The sequence below is a fragment of the Acinonyx jubatus genome, chromosome F2 (assembly GCF_027475565.1).
Source record: "Acinonyx jubatus isolate Ajub_Pintada_27869175 chromosome F2, VMU_Ajub_asm_v1.0, whole genome shotgun sequence".
Classification (NCBI taxonomy): domain Eukaryota; kingdom Metazoa; phylum Chordata; class Mammalia; order Carnivora; family Felidae; genus Acinonyx; species Acinonyx jubatus.
The window spans coordinates 38,959,466-38,986,024 of record NC_069394.1 but is presented as its reverse complement, the minus strand read 5'-3'; the positions used below and the strand labels follow the sequence as shown (position 1 = coordinate 38,986,024).

Below are 26,559 nucleotides of genomic sequence, written 5' to 3'. Positions count from 1 at the left end.
AATTACCCTCAATTCTACTTTTACTTATCTTAACTCTTTCTAATGTCTGAATTTTTCCTTTTAGGGGAAGTAAAAAATAATTTAGTCTCCGTATGCAAAGTATAGAACTATTGTTATGAAACATCACTAGAAAATTCCATTTTTAATTTTATTGCATTCGTTTTCATTTAAGGGTCTACTGCTGAGCCAGTTTCTCATTCTACCACTTCTGATTATCAGTGGGATGCTAGCCGTAATCAACCCTATATCGATGATGAATGGTCTGGGTTAAGTATGTCCTTTTAAAAATTATGCTTTTGCTTTTGTTTTTGTTTTTTAGAATTTTCTTCCTAGCACCCTAAATTCATGCTTTTAGGTTTTAATTTTAATCCTAATTTTCACCCCTTAGGTCATAGTAATATAATACCAAATGTGTACTACTTATAAACTAATTACTCAATAACTGTAGAATTTAAATTCACTTTCTGTAATTGAGGCAGTATTTAAACATGACTTTCTTATAGTTGCTTTATAGTTTTTCTGTTTTTTTCTATTTTTTGTTTTAAATGAATGTTCTGTTTCTTAGTTTTAGCATAATAGAGTGAATATAATATGCAGGAATTGCTTTTAGTTTGTGAGGTATGCAAGTTTTGTATTAGAAAACTGTTTTCTTAGCCTGATTCCCAGTGGAAAGTTAAAGGCAAGAGTTCTAAAAAAAAAAGAGGAAGGGGAAAAAAATACAGTTTTTACGTTCAGAAAACTTATACCACCTTCATTTTTAAAAAATCCGAGATTTTTTTCCCCCCAGCAGCTCAAACCTCAGAATATACTCCTTTCTCAAAAATTTTACAGCACATCCTTTTCTACTGTTTATTTAGCACTTTTATGTTACTTTGTGGACTTTTCCACCATGTGGCCAGTGTGAGAAAAAAAATTTTTTTGAGATTATGGTTTCTTTGAGTTGAACGAATGAAATGAAACAAACCCACTAGAAATGGGAACTCTCAATTACTCTTCCATCCTCAGTACTTAGTGCAGTGCTTTACATGCGGGTGTTCAGTAGTAGTGATGATAAGAAATGCAAACCCTTGACTACGTGCCAGGCCCTCACGTAAGTTTTGTATGTTTTGTTGAATGCTTATAACAGTTCTACCAAGTAGGTGTTTTTTTCCCCCACACTTTCCAGATGAAGAAACTGAGGCAAAGAAAAGTTATCTAACCTAGGTCACACAGTTAAGTGCAGGAGGTGGTAGTCTGGCTCCAGAGTTCAAGCTCTTACCCACCATATGGTACAGCCTTAGGGATGGTTGTAATCTCTAAGGTAAAATTTGCAACACAGTGGGACGCTTGGGTGGCTCTGTCGGTTAAGCATCCAACTTCAGCTCAGGTCATGATCTCCCGGTTCAGGAGTTCGAGCCCCACGTCAGGCTCTGTGCTGACAGCTTCAGAGCCCGGAGCCTGCTTCCGATTCTGTTTCTCTCTGCCTCTCTCCCACTCACACTATGTCTCTCTTTCAAGAATAAATAAATATTAAAAAAAATTTTTATTTTAATTAAAAAACTTGCAACACAATACAAAAATTAGCCCCTAGATTACTTAGTCTTTGTAGATGAGCTGAAGCACAGTTCTTACAGATCAAGGGAAGTGAGTTTGGAAAGGTAGGTTAGGCAGTGAAAAGTCTTGAGCTCCTGGCTAAAGACTAGGGATGTGGGATTGGCATACTAGTTTAGAAGGTATTTCCTAGTTCTGGTCCTCACTTTAAAATGTAATACTTCCTGTGGCTCAGACTTACCTTGGAATCTAGATTAATTGAACTGTAAAATGGAACAAATAATCTTGCATACTACTTCTGTAGATTGTTGTGAGGTTTTAGTGTGGTAATAAATGCACGTGAAAGCTTTTTGTAAATTATGGAGAAGAATGCTCAGCTAGGTACAGAATAGAAGTGAAGAGTGTTTATAGGAATGATTGTAGGAGAATAGTAGTGAAGAATCTGGGCAGCTCTGGGCTGAAGCTGAGGAAAACTGAGTCTTCCGGGTTCTGGGCTTCCCTACTTGGACAGAATGACTCCACTTTTATCTGTTTTAGAATTCTTGTAATGTGAAAAACACCATAGACTGCTAAAATAAAAGACTGAAGAAAAAGTGTGTATCCACGGAACTCTGTTGAAAGTAAAGAGTATCAAACACCGTCCATCTTTCCACACTGTCTCATTTGTTAGGCTGTTGGCAGTCTTTTTTTTTTTTTTTTTTAATTTCTTTTTTTTTTTCCTAACGTTTATTTATTTTTGAGACAGAGACAGAGCATGAACAGGGGAGGGTCAGAGAGAGAGGGAGAATCTGAAACAGGCTCCAGGCTCTGAGCTGTCAGCACAGAGCCTGACGCGGGGCTCGAACTCACGGACCGCGAAATCATGACCTGAGCCGAAGTCGGGCCCTGAACCGACTGAGCCACCCAGGCGCCCCATCAGTCTTTTAAGTCCCGAGTTACTCTTTAACCAACCTCATTTTCTCTGAATTTTATTTTTTGTTATCTTTAATGTGGCTGATTTTGGTATTCAGGGAACTGAAGTATTCCTTCTAAATTTATAAAATGCATGATTTAATATTTGAGATTACTAATCCACAAAGTATGTGTATATGTGTATGTATACACACACACACTAGCTCTCCATTTAACAATGTGATGTGATTAATACGTTGACCTTCTTGTTTGAGGCATTGACCTCATCTGACAAGAAGGCAACACTTGAGTATAAAGTTAAGATGCTATAGTACAGAAGATAACATTTTTTTAAAGACTGATAATCTTGTAATTGATCGTAAAGGAACAGCCATCATCATAACCCCTGTAAAAAGTCAGATTATGAATTCACATCAGAGTATGAATGAATCTGCTGCAGCATATAAAGGGGTTAAGAGCATGAGCTTCAAGGACAGACTTCCTGGGTTTGCTCTTACGCAGGTGCATAGTCATTCTGTGCTTCGGTTTCCTCATCTGTAAAAAGAGTAGCTCTTCTCCCACAGTTGAGAGAATTAAATGATAAAGTACATATATAGCATTTAGAACACTGCCTGAATATTCAGTAAATAGTAAGTGCTATGGTGCTGCTGATACTCTTCTTGGGGCAAAATTAGTCTATGCAGTGGGGCTAGTTAGTATTGTCTGAACACTAGAAAACGTCTTTCTAACATAGTTGTTTTATTAAAGTCAGTACTAAAGTAAGTTCTGGTCAGAAACAGCTGACAGCTGTTTTTTTACTGAGGTAAAATAGAGATTAGTTATGAGATGCTTAAACTTAAAACATTTTTCACACAAATTAAATAGATAAATTCTTTACCATTTTGAAAGGACACTAGTATGGCCCTTTGAAAAGATACTGGCAAACTGTGGGAGACTTTTGAGAAATGAGAAGTTACTGTATTATAAATGGAAAAAACTATACAATGAATGAAACCATACTACATCGTTTCCTTAAGGGAAAGAAATTTTATTAGCATATTAGGGCTCATGACTCTTAAGAATTATGTGTTGAGAGAGCGCCTGGGTGGCTCAGTCAGTTGAGCGTCCAGCATCAGCTCAGGTCATGATCTCACAGCTTGTGAGTTCGAGCCCCATGTCGTGCTCTGTGCTGATAGCTCAGAGCCTGGAGCATGCTTAAGGTTCTGTGTCTCCCACTCTCTCTCTCTGCCCCTCCCCTGCTCATGCTCTCTCTCTCTCAAATATAAATAAACATTAAAAAATAAAAAAGAATTATGTGTTGAGAAGTCTTCTGGTGACAGCTTTTATGTTTAGGTTATCTGTTGTTTTATATAGTAGTTTTATTTATTCCAGTTAATATTAAAAAAAAAAAAAAACCTAACCTAAAATCAGTAAACTTGGAACAATCAACAGAAAGCTTTATAAATCCAGTAGAGATTTGTGCTGCTGTTAATGTTCTTTAAGAAGTTAAATCATAGGCTACATTCATTCCCCAGACTTTCTGGTTATATAAGCCTTTAAAAAAATAATGTTACTAAATACTTTACGAGATTTTTACCCCTTATCTCCTCCCACCACCGTATTTATTAAGAAAATAGTTTGTTTATGTGTTACTATGTTGCCCACTCACGTGTCTAGACTTTTTTTTTTTTTAAAAGAAAATAAAGTTTCCTTTCTGACAAGAGGCCTTAGAGACTAGCTTATGAAGAGAAATTTTCCAGATCTGCATTTCTTATTTGTGAGGTTTAAGCAAAATCTGTGACATTCAAATCTCTTAACGGTGTTGCTAATGAATGCTTAATGTAAGATGAGCAATTGGTTCGACATCTATATTTATAAAAATGATTTCCACATTAAGACATACCAGTGTATCTTATTGAGAGATTTATCAGGATTGTAAGAAATACATTTTTAGTTGTCTATGCCCAATAGCTTAGAAACTGACTTTCTATTGTTATGTCATCAGTGATACATAAACACTACACCTACCATTTATTGAGCATTTACTGCATTGCTGTGTACTACTTTAAATGTATCTACTATAATCTTCTCAGCACTCCTATGAAGTTAGTATATAGCCCATTAAGATTATGAAATCTGACCCAAATCACATAGTTGTTAAGTGGTAGGGGCAGACCAATATTCAGATGTGAATCTGTTTGACTCTAAGGTCCATGCTCTTAACCCCTATGTTACTACTATGTAATACTGCCTCCGGATACCTGCTCCTGGTAGTAAATTTAAGAAGGATCTTCCTTTATTATAAATATACTTCATACTTGTAATCAATTGTTCCGTGTTTTTCTTCCGCTAGGCTATAAATTCTTATGTTTTCAGTCTCCATCCTCTACTGTTTGAGCCCTCTTCTCCCTCTCCACACCCCCATGATAGAATCTTTCTTTCTGTACTTCATTGTCTCTTGTACTTACCTATCTTCACCTCTAAATAGATAAGACCAGGAACTCCATGTGGGGAGGAAGTATATTGTTCTCATTTTTCTATCTCTAGTACCTGCCCAGCTCAAGTTCTAGTACATAGTAAGTGCTTAATAAGGTGAAATTCCTGTAATTCCAGTGACAAGATATATCTGTTGTTAATGTATTATTTTCTTTAATCTCTTCTTCATATAAATTTGGTATCCTGTTTTACAGTTTTGTCTTTTTTTTTTTTTTACTTTGAGCATTTTCCCAGATTATTATATTCTTCTAAAACATTGGTTTTAAAGCCTTCATGTGCTATCATAATACCTCCCCTTTAAACAAAAATAATGGAGTTCACATGAAAAAATAAGAATAGCAGAGAAAATAAGAATGCAGGCAGATTTCTCATTCTAGTTACTAACAGGTATTACAGAATTATATATGGCACCATTCCAGGAATATATCAGTGAAATAGGTAGAAATTCTAGAAACAGACTGAAGTGTATGTGAAAAAACTTACTAGTTAATAAAAGTAGCATTTGACATTAATGGGAAAAGATTGGATTTTTCATTGGAGCAATTATAGAATGACTAGTTAACCATTTAGAAATAAAGCTTAATATCTATCATCTTAAACCACTGGGAATGAAACCTTTCTATAAGTAGTCATTGCAGAAGTAGATGTGGAAGCATTTATGAAATCCAGGGAGAGGGGCAAGAATTGACTTTGAGAGCTACTTAACCAGGATAAAGCCAAAGATTGTTTTTCCCTTTTTAGAATAAGCAAGGAAGTAAAATTCTCTGGAGTGAAAGAAAGGAATCTAGGAGTCTAGAATAAAAATTTATTCTTAAGAATAGACGATAGAAACCCTGAAAGTGACTTGGCCTATTTTGAAATAATAAAAGTAGCATTGAATAATCTGGAAAATGTAAGAAGGTACAAGTTATTAAGTATTAAAGGAGGAAGAGGTTGTAGCCATTAAAAGTCATAAAGTAATTATTTTTTTTAAAAAAAGAGGAAAGAAGACATTAAATATTCTGTCATGACTTGGTGAATTTCAAGAGGAATGTAGTCTTGAAAAGCTGCTAAAGGGCAGGAGACATGATGTAAAAGGACAGGTGGGAGTATAATTTTGGCACTGCTGTTAAAGATTGGTTACTTCCGTACCCTAGAAAATAAATCAATTACAAAACTGTAATGACCAAGTCCCAAACCGAGTTAGACCTAAACAGTGAAAAGAGAGCAAAATTAGGAGATAGGTAACAAAGGAATTAGGGGGAGTGGAATTAAACGGGTAATTCTTAAGTTTTCTGGGATTTTTTAGAAATTCCATTTAATTAGCCATATGATGTGCCTAGCAGAAGTTTGACAAAGGTTTTTACCATCATGTTACTGGGTTCTCTTCTAGCTCTTAAAATATGCTTGAGAGAAAGAAGGAAGAACAATAGTTTATAGTTTCAACTTAGTTCAACATAAGGAACTTTAGTTTTTGCATTTTAGTTTTTGGCAGAAATGATAGATACCTAATTCGCACTGTTAAATTTTAGATGGTCTGTCTTCTGCTGATCCCAGCTCTGATTGGAATGCTCCAGCAGAAGAGTGGGGAAATTGGGTAGATGAAGAAAGAGCTTCACTTCTAAAGTCCCAGGAACCAATTCCTGATGATCAAAAAGTGAGTAAAGGCATTGGCGGGTATGTCTATTTCTCTGTGCACCCAACTATGTTAGAATTACTGGAGGGTACATTCTGTATCATAAACACATCCAGTGGTAGAATTGCTTCTGAGCCATTCTGATCATACTTGCTTTAATCATTGTGCCTGCATGCCTTCTCTATATCACTGTTTTTTCTTTCCACAAATTATTGAGGATTCTAATATGTGGAAAGCACTATTAGGCACTGATAAGAAAACACAGTTCTTTTCTCTTATCAGAATTACTATAATAGTTGATATATTATAACAGCAACTAAGTGTGTTTAGAGAAGAACAGAATGGTTGCCAATGAAAGAGTATGGAAGGCTCATGACGAGAACACCACGAAAAAGGTGTCAAGGCGGGAAGATAGGTGAACAGTTTAGTGGAGAGGTAAACATTACACGTGTGTGGAATCCATTAATGACAGGATCTTCCCCTTGTAGGCCATATTCCTTAAAGAAAGGAACCATGAAGTTTTTATTTTTGTAGCTCTAGCAACATGCTTGGCACTCAGTAAATAAATGAATGATACATACCTTGCCACATTTTTATGAAATTCTATAAGTGATTAGAACCTACTGACAGCTTTTAAACTAGGGATAGCCTAACCATCACTAGGGTTAGGAAAGTTAGGCTGGATACAGGAGAAAGAGAAGAAGCTTGGGAAGCTATTTTGTACTATTTTGGGGTAAGTGTTAAAGAGGCAATTATATGAATTGGGTAGGAGATAATTAAACTGAGAGCTTTGAAAAATAAATAGAAGTGATTTACAAGTCCTAAAGCTACTGATCAAACTTTGCAACTGGTTGGTTGTAGGAATAAGGTTGGAAAGTCCAGAGGCTCTGAAGGTAATAGGGTCATTCAACAAATTACTAATTGAACATCTGCCACGAGTCAGGTATTGTGCTAGTGGAGGAACAAGATAAAACACAGTTACTGCGTTCAAAGAGCCTACAGTCTAGTTAGGAGAGGAAGAAGACAGGCATATCAGCAGGTGAACGTAATGTTACAGTTTGTGCCAGGTATTACAGAAGCACTTGGAAGTTTTAGCAAAAGCATCCTAGAGGTGAAAGCAGAATGTGAAACAAAGAGTGGTCAGAAATTAAACTGGAGAAGAGAGGTATGGACCAGATGCTAAAAGTTCTTGAACATCATTTAAAAACCTGGATTTTATGCTATAAATAATGGAGGGATTTTAAGATGGAAGGATTCTACTGGCAGCCCGTGTAGAAAAAAAGGAGTAGAGGCATATGTGAATAAAGGTAGGAAGGCCAGGTTAGAGGTTGGTTAGTTAGTCCGGGACAGTAATGGTAAGAATGGTACACAGAGGGGTCCCATTGGCTCAGTCATTGGAGCTTGCGGCTCTTGATCTTGGGGTTGTAGGTTCAGACCCCATGTTGGGTGTAGAGATTACTTAAAAAAATAAAATCTTTAAAAAAAGAATGGCATACAGAATACAGGGCAGACTTAAAATAATAAATTGAAATAGGGGTGCCTGGGTGGTTCAGTCAGTGAAAGCATCTAACTCTTGATCTCAGCTCAAGTCATGATCTCAGGGTTGTGAGTTCAAGCCCTACATTGGGCTCCACGCTGAGCATGGAGCCTACTTAATAAAGAAATAGACTGATTGATTGAAATAAAATCCACAGGACATGTGATTAGAATTGAATGGAGAAAGAGTCATCGAAAGACTTCCAGGATTTTAGGTTGGGTAACTGGGAAGGAAGGTGGAAGTAGTGTTCCCAACAGAAGATACGGGAGCAAAAGCTAGTTGACTGGGAGAAGAGATGGTTGGTTCCATTTGGACTATGTTAAATACGAAGTGTTTTGTAGAAATGCCTAAGAGAAGTTGGTTTTATACCAGGTTAAAGTTTAGGGAGAAGGTCTGTGTTTGGAAGTTATAAGCATATGGTTGTTAAACATTTTGAGGGTGCATGAAATATCTAGGAAAAGTCTGTAGACCTGAAAAGCGCAGTGGGATGAATAGGAATCTGGGAAAGGGAAACTCCTCCAACTTTTAAGAAGAAACAAAAGCACATGAAAGAGACTGAGAGAAGAGAGTTCTGGGTCACAAGAGGCTGAAGCATTTGCTGTCTGGTAATTAAGAGCAGTTTCATTAGAGGAGCGCCTGGGTGGCCTCAGTTGGTTGAGCATCCAACTTCAGCTCAGGTCACGATCACAGAGTTCGTGGGTTCAAGCCCCGCGCCAGTCTCTATGCTGACAGCTCAGAGCCTGGAGCCTGCTTCAGATTCTGTCTCTCTCTCCCCCTCCCCAGCTCACACTCTGTGTGTGTCTCTCTCTGTCAAAAATAAACATTAAAAATAAAAGACCAGTTTCATTAGAAATCTTAGAATAGTAACCATATTGCAGTAAGTTGAGTAAATGAGGGTTAGAGAATAGTATGCTTTTTTAATGTGTTTTTTTAAAAAGTAAGTAAGGATAGGAATGGAGGGGAGGTAATGGATGACAGTGAAACTCTAGTACCAGGAAGGGTTTTGTTGGAGGTTGTTTGTGCTTTCATGGTAAGAGAGATTTTAGTGCAGGGGTTGGTAAACTTTTTATTAAAGGTTCATACAGCAGTGTAAAAGCAACCACAGACAATTTGGAAATGAACTTTATTTACAAAAACTGGCATTGGGCTAGATTTGTGGTTTGTCAGCCCTTGCTTTACTGTAGATGCAAAGAGAAAGGGTCTAGAACAAAGTAAAAGTTACACATAAATAAGAGATTTGGCTAATAGAGTAAGATCCTGGCAGTAGAGGTGGGGGAACCTTAGGCATGAGTGGATTGTGGGTTGGCCTTTGATAGGATGGTAGTACCTCTGATCTTTAGAGACCAGAGAAAGGAAGAGGTAGTAATGGGATTTATTACTAAGTGTGTAAATAAATGTAGAGGGCGACAGTTAACAGGTAATATGAAAGTTGAGGGGGTTAGAGGGAGAAAGGGATGAATGGGCAGAGCACAGAGGGTTTTTAGGGCAGTAAAACTACTCTGTATGACACTGTAATGGTGAATTCATGTCATAATACATTTTTTCCAAACCAGTAGAATGTGTAACACCAAGAGTGAACCCGAAGGTAACCTGTAGGGGCTTTGAGTAATGATAAGGCAGTGTAGGCTCCTCTATTGTAACAGATGTACCACTCTGGGGGGGGGGGGGGGAGGGGGAGTATTGATAGTGGGGGGCTGTGCATGTGAGGTGGGGGAGTATATGGAAATCTCTATCTTCAGTTTGGCTGTGAACCTAAAATTGCTGTAAAAAATAAAGTCTATTAGGGAAAAAAGCTTCCTGGTAATAGTACCTTAACACATAGTAACCATTCTGATATTTGTTGAATGTTTAGTGAATGTACAATCAAAAATATATTTCTCGGGGGGCGCCTGGGTGGCTCAGTCGGTTGAGCGTCCGACTTCAGCTCAGGTCACGATCTCACGGTCCCTGAGTTCGAGCCCCACGTCAGGCTCTGGGTTGATGGCTCAGAGCCTGGAGCCTGCTTCCGATTCTGTGTCTCCCTCTCTCTCTGCCCCTCCCCCGTTCATGCTCTGTCTCTCTCTGTCTCAAAAATAAATAAATGTTTAAAAAAAAAATATATATATATATATATGTGTGTATATATATATATGTGTGTATATATATATGTATATGTATATATATTTATTTATTTCTCGGGGCGCCTGGGTGGCTCAGTTGATAAGTGTCTGACTTCAGCTCAGGTCATGATCTCACGGTTCGTGAGTTCGAGCCCTGCATCGGGCTCTGTGCTGACAGCTCAGAGCCTGGAGCCTGCTTCAGATTCTGTGTTTCCCTCTCTCTGCTCCTCCCCCACTCACACTCTGTCTCACTCTCAAAAATAAATAAACATTAAAAAAAATTTAAAATATATATATATATATATATTTCTCTAACTGAAACTTCCTTGTGCCTTATCATCAGAATTACAGAGTAGAACCACTGAATGGAATGAAGACTATCATATATATCATAGCAATTCTTTTTTTGAGTGTATTCAGAGATCATCTTTCATATTTCTTAGTAAAAATGGGACACCATCTACATGCCCATCAGTTGAGGAATGGAGAACTAAAATGTGATAGGTCTGTACAGTTGCATATTAGATGTTAAAAATCAGTGAAATAAGGTACATTAATGTCAACATGAATAAAATCTCAAAAAACATGCTGAATGATGGAGGACAGGTTTACAGAAAGATACAATATGATACCGTTTGTGTAAATTTTGTGTGTGTGTAAACACACCTGAATTTATAAAAAACTTGATGGAATGGACATGAAAGAAGTTCATGGTAAATGGTTTACCCCTAGGGGAGGTAGTGTGGGAATGGGATCGGGAAGGGGGGTGTAAAGGAATTTTAAGTTTATCAGTAATGTCTTTTACTTTCAATTAGTCTAAAATAAATTTGTCAAAAGTTCTTTCATAGGAGTTAAAAATGGTATGGAGTTGGTTTCAGCCTTTCCCCCATAAACAAAAATAGTGTTTAGGCATGAGGAACTATATTTCCTTTATGGTTGGATTTTAATTGGCTAAGAAGCAGACTGCCCAGAGTCCTTGGGACCTGAATATCCTTCAGAGGATGCATTTTTTTGCACGTGGTGTTTTAATCACTGTGAGCTTCTGGTGAAAACTTCTGTGGAGGTTTCTCCGCAGCTGGCAACCAACTTGGACTGAAAATCTCTTAGCTAAGTTTGTATAGGGTTTTGTTTTTCCATTTGCTAGTAATTTCTGTGAACTATTTGGTGGTTCATGAGACCTCCATAATCATCCTAATGACTGTGCTGCTGAGCAGACAAATAGTAGTCACCCCATCATCTCGTCGTGTAAGAGTAGACTAGGAATCTTGGCTTTCATCTGTGCAGAAGACACAAAAAGCACTTTTTCATAGAAAAGTCAACTTCATGGTATGTTTGAAAGGATCTTATGGATACCAATTTAACAGTTCTAATTAACTATTTTAATCATGCAGAATGTTGTTTTCAGTGACATTCCAGCTCAGATTCAATTTTTTTAAATGTTCATTTTTGAGTGAGAACGCTAGTGGGGGAAGGGCAGAGAGAGAAGACGGCAGAGAATCCAAAGTAGGCTTCACGCTGTCAGTGCCAAGCCCAACGTAGGGCTCGCAAATCTGGAGATCATGACCTGAGCCAAAGTCTGACACGTAACTGACTGAACCACCCAGGCACCACTCAAAATCGATTTTTTAAATTAAATCTTTAATTTTGAGGTAACTGTAGAGTGACAAGCACTTGTGAGAAATGATACAGAGAAATCCTCTGTACTCTTTACCCAGTGTCCCCCAGTGATAACATCTTGGAAAACTATAATACAGTATCACAACTAGGATATTGGCATTAATGCAATTAATATACAGATATATTAAGATACAGAACATTTCCATTCTGTAAGGATCCCTCATGTTTCCCTTTTTTTATAGCCACCCTTTCTTCCTTCCTGTCACCACCCCCTTGTAACCCCTGGCAACCAGTAATCTGTTTCCATCTCTATAATTTTGTCATTTCAAGAATGTTCTAGGAATAGAATAATATAGCATGCAGCCTTTTTGTACTGTTGGGGTTTTTTCCAACGAGCATAATTCTCTAGAGACTCATCCAGATTGTTACGTATCATTACTTGGTTCTTTTACTTCTTAGTAGTCATAGTCTGGATGTGCCCCAGGTTGTTTAACTGTTTTCCTATTGAAGGACATTAGGATTGTTCTTCGCTTGGCACTGTTGTGAATAAAGCTGCTATTATGCATTCGTGTACAGGCTTTTGTGTGAACATAAGTGTTCCTTTTTCTAGGATAAATGTCCAGGAGTATAATCCTGGGTTGTATGGTAGTTGCATATTTAATATATTAAGAGATTGCCAAACTATTTTCCAGAGTGGCTGTATCACTTTACGTTCCCGCCTACAATGAATGCGTGATCATATTTCTCTCCATCCTTGCCAGCGGTTGCTGCCATCACTGTTTTTTATTTTAGCTATTCTGATAGGAATGTAGTGAACTCATTTTGGCTTTAATTTGCATTTCCCTAATAGCTGATGATGTTGAACATCTTTCCATTTGCTTTTTTGCCATCTGTGTGTCCTCTTTCATGAAATGTCTGTTCATATTTTTTGCACATTTTCTAATTGGAGTATTTACTATTGAATTTTCTTTATATAGTCTTAGATACAAATCCTTTGTTGGATATGTGGTTTGCAAATATTTTCTCCTACTCTGGAGCTTGTCTTTCTCTTAGCAGAGTCAAATTCATTTTTATTGCACATAGTGCTGCATTTAAACTCTGAAACAAAACAGAATTACCTATCCAGTGAGTTAAAAACCAAGGTTTGCACAGCCCTCTAATTTGTCTTGCAGTGAGTGAGGAAAGATGTAAAAAAAACAAAAAGTGGTCTATCGTAGACAATAGGAGAATGAAGTTCTCTTTACTTTGTTCTTTTCTAATACATAATTTTAGATCCATTTTATTACTTCTTACTAATTCTTGCTTAGAATTTACGAGATAAAGACTGAGCCTAATGAATGAGATTATGCCATAATTTCTGAATAATGAAAACTTAATCAATTGGTTCACTTTAATACTTTTGCTTTTAACATCAGGTTTCAGATGATGACAAGGAAAAGGGAGAGGGAGCTCTTCCAACTGGGAAATCTAAAAAGAAAAAAAAGAAAAAGAAGAAGCAAGGTGACGAGAACTCTCCTACACAGGTAGGGCATCAAAACAACAGATGTGACTCATAAAGCACCTACTGCCGAAATGTGAAAAGAACATGCAGATCCAAACTATATGTAGAGATAAAAGACACAATATGAGCTCTCGGGTTTACTTGCAAAGTATTCGAAAAGTCACAATCTTTTAAAGATCTTATATATCCTACCGTAATAAAACTGTATTGCTCTGAAAAAATCGTACCAAAGGGGGGAAAAATCATACCAAAGGTGTAAACCCAAGGTAAATAAATTAAATTAGATGCATTTTGGTTTATATTAGGGTGGAATGGAAAAGGAGATGCAGTGTTGCTCACAGACAGAAACTTCTTTTGAGTAACTGGGATTCAGCAAATTAGAATTTTAACACAGTTATGGGGCGCCTGGGTGGCTTGGTTGGTTGAGCATCCAGCTTTTGGTTTCACTCAGGTCATGATCTCAAAGTCTGTGAGTTCAAGCCCCGTGTCGGGCTCTGCACTGACAGCACGGAGCCTGCTTGGATTCTCTCTCCCGTTCTCTCTGCCTCTCCCCTGCTTCTGCTCTCTCTCTCTCTCTTAAAATAAATAAACTTTTTTAAAAAAAGCATATACAATTTTTAAAAAAGGAATTTTAGCACAGAACAATTGGGCAGAACCTTACCCTGCGTTTGCACCCAGTTTCACTTAGTCCCTTTTCGTTTGGCTTCTAACAGAAACTTTCTATTTATGTCACCCCTACATTTTCCTTCTTCATTGGTCTTTCCTATTTGGGTAAAATGTTTAGATTATAATATAGATGAAAACAAAGTTCTTATAATTTCAAACACACTAGGTTACTAGAAGTCTGAAAGTTCCATCACCATTACCTTACAACTTAGAAAATCTTGTTCCTTACTTACAACCTTGTGACTAATTGTTTTTATTCCTTTAAATGTAGGAGATAGCCAGAGTTTCTGGAAGATAGCCTACAAAGAATTTTCCTGTTTATTGTTCTCTTTGGGGAAAGTTGCTGCATGGGTTTTTAAGGAATTACGGGTTTGGTAATTTTTGTTGAGGGAAACGTGACCTGTTATAAATGACCCCAATCTGTTTTCAGTATTCGTTTTTTCTCACTAGTAAAGTTAACGTGACTGAGATCAGTGGATATGAAAAACTAATAGGAGTGCTTCTCTTAGCTGAGCTAGTTGATGAGAAATGTTATTGACAGTTACCTTTTGTTAGTGATACTGTCTGAAATCTATTTAGCCAAACTTTTCTTAGATTTCTGTGATTTCTAGGATAGCCTTTACTTAGCCTATTTTTTTCTCTTTTGTGGATTAGGTGAGTTCCTTTTAAAAGAAGTTTTGTGGGATAGATGTAATCTGTAAATTTCAGTTTACTGGTTAAAGGTCATGAACTTGTGAACATTATTTTGGTATTCTGATACTCCTTTTTCAAATGTTTGATCTGTTTTCAAATACAGTGAGAAGTAAGTATACAGGCTTTTGAGTCAGATCTGTACTCACATTTCAGTTTTGCCTTACTACTTGTTTTTGTTTGTTTGACTTTGCACACGTGACTTAACTGCATAGCTGCTTTGAGAATTAAATGAGCTATCCGTAAAATTCTGTGTCAGGTACATAGTGTATAGCATCCTATCCGTAACACATTTTGGAATTTGTTCTTTTTAATTGTGGGTATGTGGTTGGCGGGCTTGTTTACCGTTAGTTATAGTGCAGCTTAGGATGGAAGTAACTGATGTCTTCACGTTAATTTTGCACAGATGGCAAATCTTACACACATACCCAAAGCTACTCATTCAATTTAAATTCACAATAAAATTTTGAATTATTGTCTAAACTCAACTACCATCCTGAACAAGTTTTATAAAATAATCAGTATTGGAAGAAGACTTTCAAGATCATCCTAGCCAGGTGTTCATATGTATGTGTTGGCTAAAGAACAATACAATTAACAACGATGGTCCTATTTAACATATTCAAGTTATATTTATTTCACATATCTAAGCATGTAATGTGCTGTAGAAGTATTTTTTGAAACTTTTTTAAAGTCCAAAGGCCTAAGAATGGAAGTGTTAAAGCTTAGGTAGGACCTTAGAAATTATCTAGGCACATTTCATTTTATAGTTGAGGAAGCTAAAGGGAAACTAAATGATTTGTCCTTGACATTGCGCAGGCAGACTGCAGCAGGCCAGAACTGAACTGTCCTTTCTACTAGGTAAGCCTAACTTACCTACAGAATGCACTGAGGTACAAATATTTTGTTCCTTGAAGAAGTCATTAAGTGAAATGTTATTTCTAAAGTATACTTAGTTCAAGTATCACCTGATTAACTGTGCTTTTTTAAAAGAAAAAATTTCTAGTTTATTTTGTTTGAATTGGTTTAGTAAATTAGAATGGTTTGCATTTGAAGATGGGAGTGTATTGTTTTTTAATTCACAGTTGATTTAAGTCCCTGGAGAAAGCAGGGATGATGACTGTTCCAAATGTACCTGTGTATTTTAAATCTTTGAATGATTGTTTTAAAAATTGTTTTAATGTTTATTTATTTTTGAGAGAGGGAGACACAGAATCCAAAGCAGGCTCCAAGCTCCAAGCTGTTGGCACAGAGCCCGACTCAGGGCTCGAACCTGTGAACCGTGATGTCACGACCTGAGCTGGAGTGGGATGCTTAACTGACTGAGCCACCCAAGCACCCGAATGATTGTTTTTATATGCTCTATTAAGCCATTTGGACAGTTACTGATGTGAAATTATTTTCTTGGAATATCTTTTGGACATTAATAGCACCAACCAAGTAGATTTTTAATTAGTAAAAAAGTGATTCATATCATCTAATGACTACTCTTCTCTGTAGGACACGGAAGAATTAGAAAAAGAGATTAGAGAAGAGCTTCCAGTGAATACCTCTAAAGTCCGTCCAAAACAGGAAAAAGCTTTTTCTTTGAAGACCATAAGCACTAGTGATCCAGCTGAAGCACTCATCAAAAATAGCCAGGTAAGTTTTTTAATATTTAAGGAGTAAAATTTTGATGACTTGAAAATTGTGCCATAACTCATATTTTATCAAAGTACTGAGTGCTAAGCATTACTAATCACTATTTTAAAGTGCTAAGCATTTTAAAGACACTAATTTAGCCCTTAAAACAACCTTCCAGAAAGCTGAGATCTATTATATAAATGAGGTTGGAGAAGTTAAATAACTTGTCCCAAGTCTCAGAACTATCAGTGGTGAGACCAGAACCACTGGACTGTATTTTCTCCTGTTAAGTATCTAGACATACAAGGGATAGATTGCTAGAGAAAATGCAGCTGGTTGCATTTCCATAAAAGCCAGTGCATAATATGTAATAGGACTGTGATCCAACCTCTCAAAATGGGACATTTATGTACATTTTGGGGACAGATTCTTGAAATATGTGCTATTGGTAGAAAATTTTGAGATGTCAGAAAGGACCATTTTATAAAAGGTCTAAGCCAGTGACATAAAGATTATAGCTTTTTAAAATCTTGTTTCTCTGGGTGCCTGGGTGGCTTAGTCGGTTGAGTGTCCGACTTCGGTTCAGGTCATGATCTTGCAGTTCATGGGTTCGAGCCCCACATCGGGCTCTGGGCTGACAGCTCGGAGCCTTGAGCCTGCTTCGGATTCTGTGTCTCCCTCTGCCCCTCCCCTGCTCACGCTCTGTCTTTCTCTCAAAACTAAACAAACATTTAAGAAAAATTTTAATCTGATTTCTCATAAGGTAAGTTATATACAAATATATGAAATCGTATACTGGAGTTTCATGGTTCATTTATATAGACATTCAAAAAACTTGTTGAGAACCTACTATGGGCCGCACGCTATTTCAAAGGATATATATCAAAGAACAAAACATAAAAATCTCTGCCTTTGTGGCACCTGGGTGACTCAGTCAGTAGAACATCCAACTCTTGTTCTCAGGGTCGTGAGTTCAAGCCCCACATTGGGCATGGAGCCTACTTTAAAAAAAAAAACAAAAAAACAATCTCAGCCTTTGTGGAACATACATATTTAATGAAACAACTTTAGACAACCTGAGTTACAGGAATGCCTGGCTGGCTCAGTTGGTAGAGCATGTGACTCTTGATGTCAAGGTTGTAGGTATAGAGATTACTTAAACATAAAATCCTTTAAAAAAAAGAAAAAAAGAACCTGTGTTACCACTAAAAGAAATAATTTGTAACAGTCTTGTACTAAAATAAAATCTTAACCATACTTCCTGTTTGGATTTTAATTCCCTAAGAGGAAAATTCCCTTTTGAGATGAAAGGCTGCAATCTCAGTACATGCGTAGGTTTAATAATAGGGTTGCAGAAGGTCATTTGACATTTTGATGTTGTAGTTGTTAGAAAGTCATTTTCAGAAGCCATCTTGTAAAGACTATTTGAGTCCCTCTGTGACTTAACATAGATTAAGTGAGAGAATAAAGGGGAGAATACTGGAAATAAGTACTAAAACTTTTGGGTATGAAGTAAATAGAACATTAAGAAAGCTGAACCAACCAAGACAAATGCAGCTTCAGATAACCTAAAATAGAAGAAAGGGATCCTAGTAATTTCTGGGGTACACACAGCTTCCTCTTGTTTCCTTTTCCATTGAGGTTTCTTACACCCAGAGAGCCTGGAAGAATGAGAGGCAAGAGAAACATAGTGATGTTTCTTACCCTTGTTCCGATATTCAGAGTCAGGATTTGTAAGCAAAGCTAAAGGGTGACTTGACCTCCTGCTCGTCTGTTCCAGCCTCCAGGCGCTCCAAATACTTCCTCTCCTGACCGTCCATTAACAGTTAGGCCTCACTGAGGCAAATCAGTTAATTTGCCTCCTTTCTGCTTCCAGGCTGGAGAGAAGAAGCAAGGCAGTAAGAGTCTAGGCCCTCAACATTATGATTTCACTGCCAGAATGGATAAAACTCGGAAGATTTGAACATGAGTTTTACTACTTACTTTCATGGAGAAGGACTAGTAGTCCTAGTCTGCTAGTGTTTTAGGCTAGCATAGACCGCATAGGCTGTCCTTGCCCTTGCATGGGAAACAAGCTGTTGCTGCTCTGTTTGAGTAACCCTTACATCTCCAGAAGCAGAGAAGGGGGTGGTATCACCTACTGGGAGTTCAGAAAGGAGCTATTTTCTTTGTCTTTCACATGAAAAAGTTTCAAGGAGTTGAGAGTTGGTGAGAAGTGGACAAACCATTGAATCACTGAAACATCAAATCGTCCTATTTCTAATGAACAGGAAAATATAAAAGTTCATGAAAATGGAATTATTCGCTCCTACTGGAGATTCAGTAAACATCTTGTAATTCTGTGCTTTTCATCCCTTTTTATCTCCACCTCTATTCATGGATGTTGTAGGTAAACATTTATTTGGTTATGCCACTAGAGGGCACGCACGAGTTGTAGCCCTTCTGCTAGTAAATTCTTTGGAAATCATTTTAGTATTTACTTGCTCCTCAGCAGCCTCTTGGTATTACTTTGATATTTAATTTTATATGAAACTTTTTACAGAGGAATTTAAGGTAATTTTATTCCAAAATAGCCTATCAAGACTCTTCCACCTGCTGTTTCTACCGAGCCATCTGTTATTTTATCAAAAAGTGATTCTGACAAAAGCTCTTCCCAAGTGCCACCGATGCTACAAGAAACAGATAAATCCAAGTCAAATACTAAGCAAAATAGTGTGCCTCCTTCACAGAGTAAGTAATTCTCCTTTTTAGTTCTTTTGTATGTTTTCTGTACTGTTTATATAAAAGTTAATTTCTTAGAAGTCTGAAATATTTAGACTTCTAATCTTGGAAGTCTGATAGAGATTAATAGAGCAGCCCTTCCTTCCTTTGCATAAGCTAGATTCCTTGGCATCTTGTGGACCTCAGTCAGTTATGAGGGTCAAGAGGCTGAAATCACCCCAGGAGAGACTGGTGTCCAGGGACATAGATAGCGGAGGGCTTGAGACATGCCCTTGTCCATCTGGTCCTTCCCTTTTTCTGTGCACATGTTCTTGGGACTGCTGTGAATTGTCCTGTGCCTTCTGTCCCCTTTTCCTCCCTTTAGCTACCTTCAGTATCCATTTTGCCCATTTTCACTTTCATTACTTAGATGGGTAATGCCATGTTAAATGATGGGTTTTCTAGATCAAAACCGGTGCAGTACTTTTCATGTGATTAAACAAAATAATACATTGGCATTCAAAGGAAAAGGGGAAGGTAGCCATAGAATAACCTAAAAACATGTGACTGGGACTTGAGAAGTTACACATAAAGGTTGAAGAGTCATTAGTGGATTTCAAAGCATGTTTTCATTGATGGTACTTTGATATTTTTGAGACATAACAGTATTTTCTCCTGTTTTTTCTTTCTTTTTTTCCTCTTAGCCAAGTCTGAAACTAGCTGGGAATCTCCCAAACAAATAAAAAAGAAGAAAAAAGCCAGGCGGGAAACGTGAATATATTTTTCCTGCATTGGACATGTGTTTGTAAACACTGTCTGGAAGATTATGCTGTTTATGCAATAATTTGTGAACATGTACAGAGTTTTATATAAATTTAAACCAATTTTTAAAACAAAACTGTGAAAACAACCACCATAAAAATGGAATCAAAGGAAAGTTAATTTATGAAATTAAGAGGTCAGCAGAATATACTACAGTGCTGGAAGACACTTGGGGAAAGTCTTTTCAATTGAACAAGAACGATCTTAATTTAAGAATATTACCCTGGTTTTACAGCAGTGCCCTGTTTACAACAGATTGTGCCCTGTCTCATCTGCAGCTGAGGAATAAAGGATTCTGATTAGAAAGAGGGTTGCCTACAAATTGGTAGGCAGCCTCTTGGATCTTATGCACGGAACTTAAAACCATTTGAATCTGTTTTATGCTTAAATCAAAGTGCTTTGATCAAATGCATAATCTGCCATATCTTTACATATATGTTGGTAGCAATTTGTATTAAAGGAATCACAAGTGCAAATAAAAGGTCATTTATCATTTGTTAACTAAACTCATGGTTTAGTTTACAATTTTTAAAAAGTTCTTAATTAAAACATTGAACATGCAGTTGATGCTTGTATGGCTTATGAAGTTATTTTTGATAGTCTTACATTATTACTTGAATTGTTCAAAGTTCAGTATATTTTAAATTAAGAAAGGTAAACTATATGTATTTGTTTTATACTTTTAAGGCTCAGACTCACAAATAATGCTCTTGTTTAGGATTTGAAAACTTCTAGGCAAAGTCCGACTTAACGTTTTCCCCTTTCCTTAGCAGTTACTTTTTCCCAACGTCAGCTCTTCTTCATTGCTAATCCATTTCCGACGTTAGAAGTGAAATCTTTCACGAATTAGTTATGCAGACAGAACTTTGAGTATATGATGGAGAATGAAAAACTAGAGTCAGACAGCTTTAATTGACATTGTCAAGACCTCCAGTTATCAGGAATACATTTTTTTACTGCCTTAACCTATAGTGCGTAGAATATGCATCAATTTCTTGAGGGAGATTCGTGTTTTTATAAGAATTTTCATGTAATTATTGCAATTGTGGTCAAACAAGGAACGTTTTCTGCTTGAAACTATTGATTTAAATGATGTGTGAGATGCTTCACCATTTTCAGGCACTGTGTAATTCTCTTGTAATAAACTGGCAGGCATCTTTGTACCTATAAATAGTGCATGCTCAGCCATGTACACTGTAAATAGCCTTTACCAAACGTGTTTGACAAGGACCATAATTAACATCACTTAGTGAGTTGTGATAAAGAAAAAAAAGCCATGATTTATTTGATGTGATTGGCTCGTTTTTATGTGGTGCCAAGAACGAAACTGTTTAACAGCGTAACCAATGGTACCGATCTGTCCATCCAATCTTGTCTTTATTATATCTGATTGTGCTTTGATAGTATTGCATTGTCATACTGGGAAAGCTAAAGAAACAAAATGGTTTTAGTTTTGCTGAAGACTGGCCTTATTAATGGACAGCTTTCCTAACAAGCGGTTATTAACTTTTATCAGGTGTTAACATCTGTTTCAGGAACATGGCAGTATGTTTACATGTCAGAAGTTTTGTTTAATTCTATGATATTTCTAAATTGATTTGTTTAAATAAATTCAGCAAATGGATAGCATTGTTTTTATTTGCTTCAACACTGGGATAAGTAAGCTAAACTGCCAGGAGTTCGTTTCTTCAAATGACTTTATTCTGTTAGCTTTACATAGAAGTTTCCTCAATAGATCCAAGGACTCCTAAGTTGCCAGCACTTTGTAAAGGTGTCACAGGAGAGAATTTGAGAAGGGGTCTGTATAATTTTAGAATGTGCCAAAAGATCTGTGCTCAGAAAACTCAGTTGAACTCTCTCAACTCTACCTCACCATTTCTTTGTCTTAGAATTTTGTCAGCCGTGTCCAATGTTGGACTTTATTTCTCCAGCTTAGTATCTTCTGTACGACCCCCCACGGTGGGTGTTTGAGACCCTGACTTTTGAGGAGAGTTGTAGTACATTGCTAAGCAGGTGGGGCCAGCGTGGAGATGCCTCTGTCTCTTCTCTCTAGCTCAAGAACCAGTACATGGATTTTATGTTTTAAGAGATGGCAGCTATGAGTGATAAATTAATATGTTTCTTTTCTTCCATATGCATGAGATGAAAATTCTTGCACAATTACAGTATCATTCAGTGCTTTTTACCTGTTCCAGAAGATCTTTATATGGCATCCAGTTAGTTTCTGGAATCTGAACATAGGAACTGTTCTCCATCATCAATCTCAGAAGGCACTAAAATGAAGGTAGTGATTCAGGGAGAAGAGGAGAGAGAGGAGCCTATTGTCCTTTGGAGGCTTGGATTAGATGCTCCCCAAACTGTTAATAGGGAAATAACTGATCTCTTTTTAGGCTTTGTCAGGCCTGAAGTGGAACCTTGTTCTGATTAGCAAAAGAACCTACTCAAAAAATCTCTCTAATCCTGGCTGGAGTCCGCATATTTACTGCAAATCCTTTCCTGTTCTGGAGCAGGGTTTAGGATTTTCCCCAGACTGGAATTCTACCTATCCGACCCCACCTTGAGCAAAACAATAGTTGAGAGAGTCCAAAAAAAGTGTTGAAATAAAATGTTGTTAATGTAATTTACCATGTTTACTTTGTGCATGCATTTGGGGAGGGGAGGGGAACAGTGAAAATAATTTATCCAAATCTAATGGTATTATTTCATAGGCTAGTCCAGTTTGTATTTGGGTTAAAAATAATTGAAGGGCAATATTTAACTACAGAGTTTAGTTTTTCTTAATTAAAAACAGTCCTCTATTAACGTAGTGTGAAATATCTCTCAAAATTGAGAATTTAGGTTTAAGATGTCTAAGAGATGTCTTAAGACTTTACTGTAAACTCATTGCACAAACTGGAATTACTTTCCAAAAGACTTAGGGAATGCAAATATGTTCTTTGTAAAATGCATTGAGTATTGTAAATAAAACATACCATTTTTGTTTTGTTTAAATTGCTCGTTATAGTTCGCTTATGGGAAGGGACTTCAGTCATTTTGCATCCTAAGCTGGTCTAAAGGCAGTTACTTTTTGATGTTCTTGATGCTTCTTTCCAAAGCCATAGGTGCACTTGCAGGCTTTACCGTTAGGAAGTCAAATATTTATGGAGTTAAGCACCTCGTAAAATATCCGCTTGTGACACAGGATGTTCTGTGAGGAAACAGCTTCCACCCTCCGTCATCTTAACAGTAGATGTCACTGCCACTGCGTCCACTTCTTAGGTTAAGGACGTTAGACTCAGATTTGGCATTATTTATTAGTGTGTGTCCCGAAACAGTAGTGACTTAAACAAGAGAGAAGTTTATTTTCTTGTGCATGTAAAAGTCCGGAAGGCCGTGCAGGGCTGCTGTGACACTACAGGGTCGGGAATCCAAGTCCCTTCTACGTTGGTCCTCCCTGTTCTCAACATGTGGCTTCCACGTCCTGGTCGCAGACAGCTGCACGCTAGAAACCTTCTGTCAGCATTTCTGCCCGCTTCCTTTAGCAACGCTTCTCACAAAGTTACATCACGTAGGCTTATCAATGCAAACTTAAGACACTTGATCCTACTAGCCACGAAGAGAATAGGAAACAATAGGCTTTATTCTGGCTGCCACAGGCCAATTCAGGACTCGCTGCTGAGGAAGCCGTGGGGGACGACCACAAGCACAGCCAGCAGTCCCTGTCACGGGGTTGACACCTCAAGGAGATCCTGCACCCAAACGTCATTTTTAAGGTTGGGTTTTAAGTTTTCCAACTAAGTGGAAATTTTGAAGTCTCTTGGATACCGCCAAGAGCAGCTAGTTATGTTCGAGTGTCTATGTACTAGCTTTCTGAAAGAAATTCCTGCCAACCAGTAGCTGTTTTAGATTCTAGAGACAGGCTGAAGAAATAGCCTGCCATCACGCCTGCCCCGCAAGTATAAATTGTAACAAGTTTCAATAGAAAAATTGCCCTAGTGTCTAAAGCGATCTTTAAAAAAAAATAAAGCATTACTATTCTTTCTAAATGCTTTAACGGGAGAATGCTTTATAACCCGAGCATCAAGGCTGGAGGTTCATTGTGACATGTTTGCGAACTAATAATAGTTACAGTACTGAGATTTACGAATAGGCTAATTGAAGAAAAACTTAAGCAGATTCAAGGTCTTCCCCATGGTAATGGCATTCTTATTTGTATATGTATGCTTTCCTTTTTTATTTATTGTATCAAAGCATTCAAAATGAATATATGTAACATGTACGTAAATTACAATAAAACGAACACCTCTGAAACCACCATTCTGCTTAAGAAATAGAACCTTACCAGTAGAGGGGATATTGGGAGTGAGCTTGACGTTTGTCGTTTGGCAACAGGATCAAGGGGCAAAGGCACGGATGAAAATAGCTGCTCTCAAATACCCCGACATGGCACAGGTCCTTTTTCGTGCCAACACTAGCTGAGGATCCCAAGTAACTTCAGCCGGTCTTGGAAGGGAGTCATGGCTCACTGATGCCCGTTCGCCAAGTTATTCCACTGACATCTGTTTGGGAAGTTGTAACAACTACATATAGGCACAATGACTGAATGTGAATAGTGCCCCCAGTTTGTATAGTGAACATGACAGCCTTTCCCTGAGGGAGGAGGGTAACAAGGCTGTATAAGAACTACCCCACCCTCCATGTGGGGATTCAGAAGGGCAGCACGTGCCCCTGTTTAGGGTGCAGATTCCTCTGGCCCCGGGTGGTTCAGTTGGTTAAGCGTCCAACTCTTCTTTGTTGTTTATTGTTGAGAGAGAGACAGAGTGGGGGGGGGGGGCAGAGAGAGGGGGAGACACAGAATCTGAAGCGGGATCCAGGCTCGAGCTGTCAGCACACAGCCTGACGGGGGGCTTGAACTCACAAGCTGTGAGATGATGACCTGAGCTGAAGTCGGACGCCCAACTGACTGAGCCACCCAGGCATCCACGCGTTCAACTCTTGATTTCAGCTCAGGTTCATGAGTTCGAGCTCTGTGTCAGGCTCTGTGCTTGCAGTGCAGAGCCTGCTTGGGATTCTCTTTCTCTAAATAAATAAATTTAATTAATTAAAAACTTAAAAAGGGGGGGGGTTGTCGAGGGTGTAGATTCCTTGTGAAATTTGTCGAGGGGCTGCAGACTTTCTGACAAATACCACAAGGGGGTTTATGGCAAAACAGCAGAAGCTGTGAGTAATTTAAGATAGTGTAATTATGAATGATTTCTTTCTCCTTGAAACTATCATAATTTTAAAATACAGGATTACCTGGAAAAGTTGCAAGTATTCCCATTTCTCAGCAATATTGAAATGACCACAATAATGAAAGATGGAAGAAAACCTGCCTTAGGTACATTTCTATTATTAGCAAACAAAATCCAGTAATTTATTAACAGAATAAAACACTGATCAAAGATGCAAGTGTGTGCTGATATCAGGAAATGTATTAACATTTCATTTCATCACAAAATTAAAGCAGAAAAAGCCTATAAGCATGACACTTAAAGAAGAAGTATTTTACAAAATCCAATAGCCATGCCCAATGTAGATTTTTTTAAAAACTTAAAATAGGGGAAATACTAATGTCACCTCAGTTGAAATCAGCAAAACAGGGTTATGTTAGCCCAGATTGTCTTGGAGAAGCATTAACAGATAATAAAAGTTTAAAATTGGCATAACATCAAAAGTGAAATTATTTTTTCCTGATTATTTATACACCTGCAAAGCTCAAGAGGTTTTAATAAGCTGTGACCACTAGGAAGAGAACACACTCAAATGGCAGATATACAAAATTGTCTAGAATTTTCTGTATTAGAATAAGCATCTAGAAAAGCAAATGGGAAAAATCCAAGTATAGCAACCAGAACTGTCATTTTTCTTTTTTTAACATTTGTTATTGAGAGACAGAGAGACACAGAGCATGAGCAGGGGAGGGGTAAGGAGAGGGGGAGACAGAATCCGAAGCAGGCTCCAGGCTCTGAGCTGTCAGCACAGAGCCCGATGCGGGGCTGGAACTCACAAACTGCGAGATCACGACCTGAGTCAAAGTCGGTCACCCAACCAACTGAGCCACCCAGGCGCCCCCAGAACTATCATATTAAGAAATAAATTTTTCTGGGGCGCCTGGGTGGCGCAGTTGGTTAAGCGTCCGACTTCAGCCAGGTCACGATCTCACGGTCCGTGAGTTCGAGCCCCGCGTCGGGCTCTGTGCTGACAGCTCAGAGCCTGGAGCCTGTTTCCGATTCTATGTCTCCCTCTCTCTCTGCCCCTCCCCCGTTCATGCTCTGTCTCTCTCTGTCCCAAAAATAAATAAACGTTGAAAAAAAAAAATTAAAAAAAATTAAATTTTCAAGAAAAAGACCAAATGAAAAAGTCTTGAGAAGGACAGAAAATAATATAACAAATGAAAAGCTGTATCATTACTTGGAAAACAAAAATGCCACTCTTTCCAAAATTAATATATAAATTAAGTTCAGTTCTAATTAGAATGCAACAGATTTTTTTAAGTTCCTCAAAGATTGTGGAAACAACTAATTTGAAAAAGACAAAAGTCAGAAAAAGTAGTAGGCAGCTGTTGGGGCAGGGCAGGGGACTAGCGTTATCAGTAACCAATGTCAGATAAAATACAGAAAGGCTTGTGTCCATCAGGGTTCTTCACTATAAAACCCGGGATCCCTCCAGCGAGTTTAAACTGAAAAGGAATCCGGGAGCACCGGAGATCCAGGCCCTGACCCCACCAGGAATAACAGCTTGCCACATGCTC

At 37.8% G+C, this 26,559-nt stretch overlaps 1 protein-coding gene across 5 annotated transcripts in view; it reads left to right on the top strand.

Moving 5' to 3' along the window:
* The window catches only part of MTDH (metadherin), a 55,203-nt gene extending 33,792 nt beyond the window's left edge, over nucleotides 1–21,411 (top strand). For 4 of the 5 annotated variants that reach the window (XM_027064166.2, XM_015082012.3, XM_027064168.2 and 1 more), the window contains 6 exons: nucleotides 173–271; nucleotides 6,429–6,553; nucleotides 13,201–13,308; nucleotides 16,143–16,283; nucleotides 18,839–18,995; nucleotides 19,670–21,411. In XM_027064166.2, coding sequence (XP_026919967.1) covers nucleotides 173–271; nucleotides 6,429–6,553; nucleotides 13,201–13,308; nucleotides 16,143–16,283; nucleotides 18,839–18,995; nucleotides 19,670–19,740 — 701 coding nt within the window. In that variant the 3' untranslated portion in view covers nucleotides 19,741–21,411. The remainder of the gene's footprint in view (nucleotides 1–172; nucleotides 272–6,428; nucleotides 6,554–13,200; nucleotides 13,309–16,142; nucleotides 16,284–18,838; nucleotides 18,996–19,669) is intronic. The other variant, XM_027064167.2, reaches the window with a different exon arrangement.
* The last annotated feature ends 5,148 nt before the right edge of the window (nucleotides 21,412–26,559 follow it).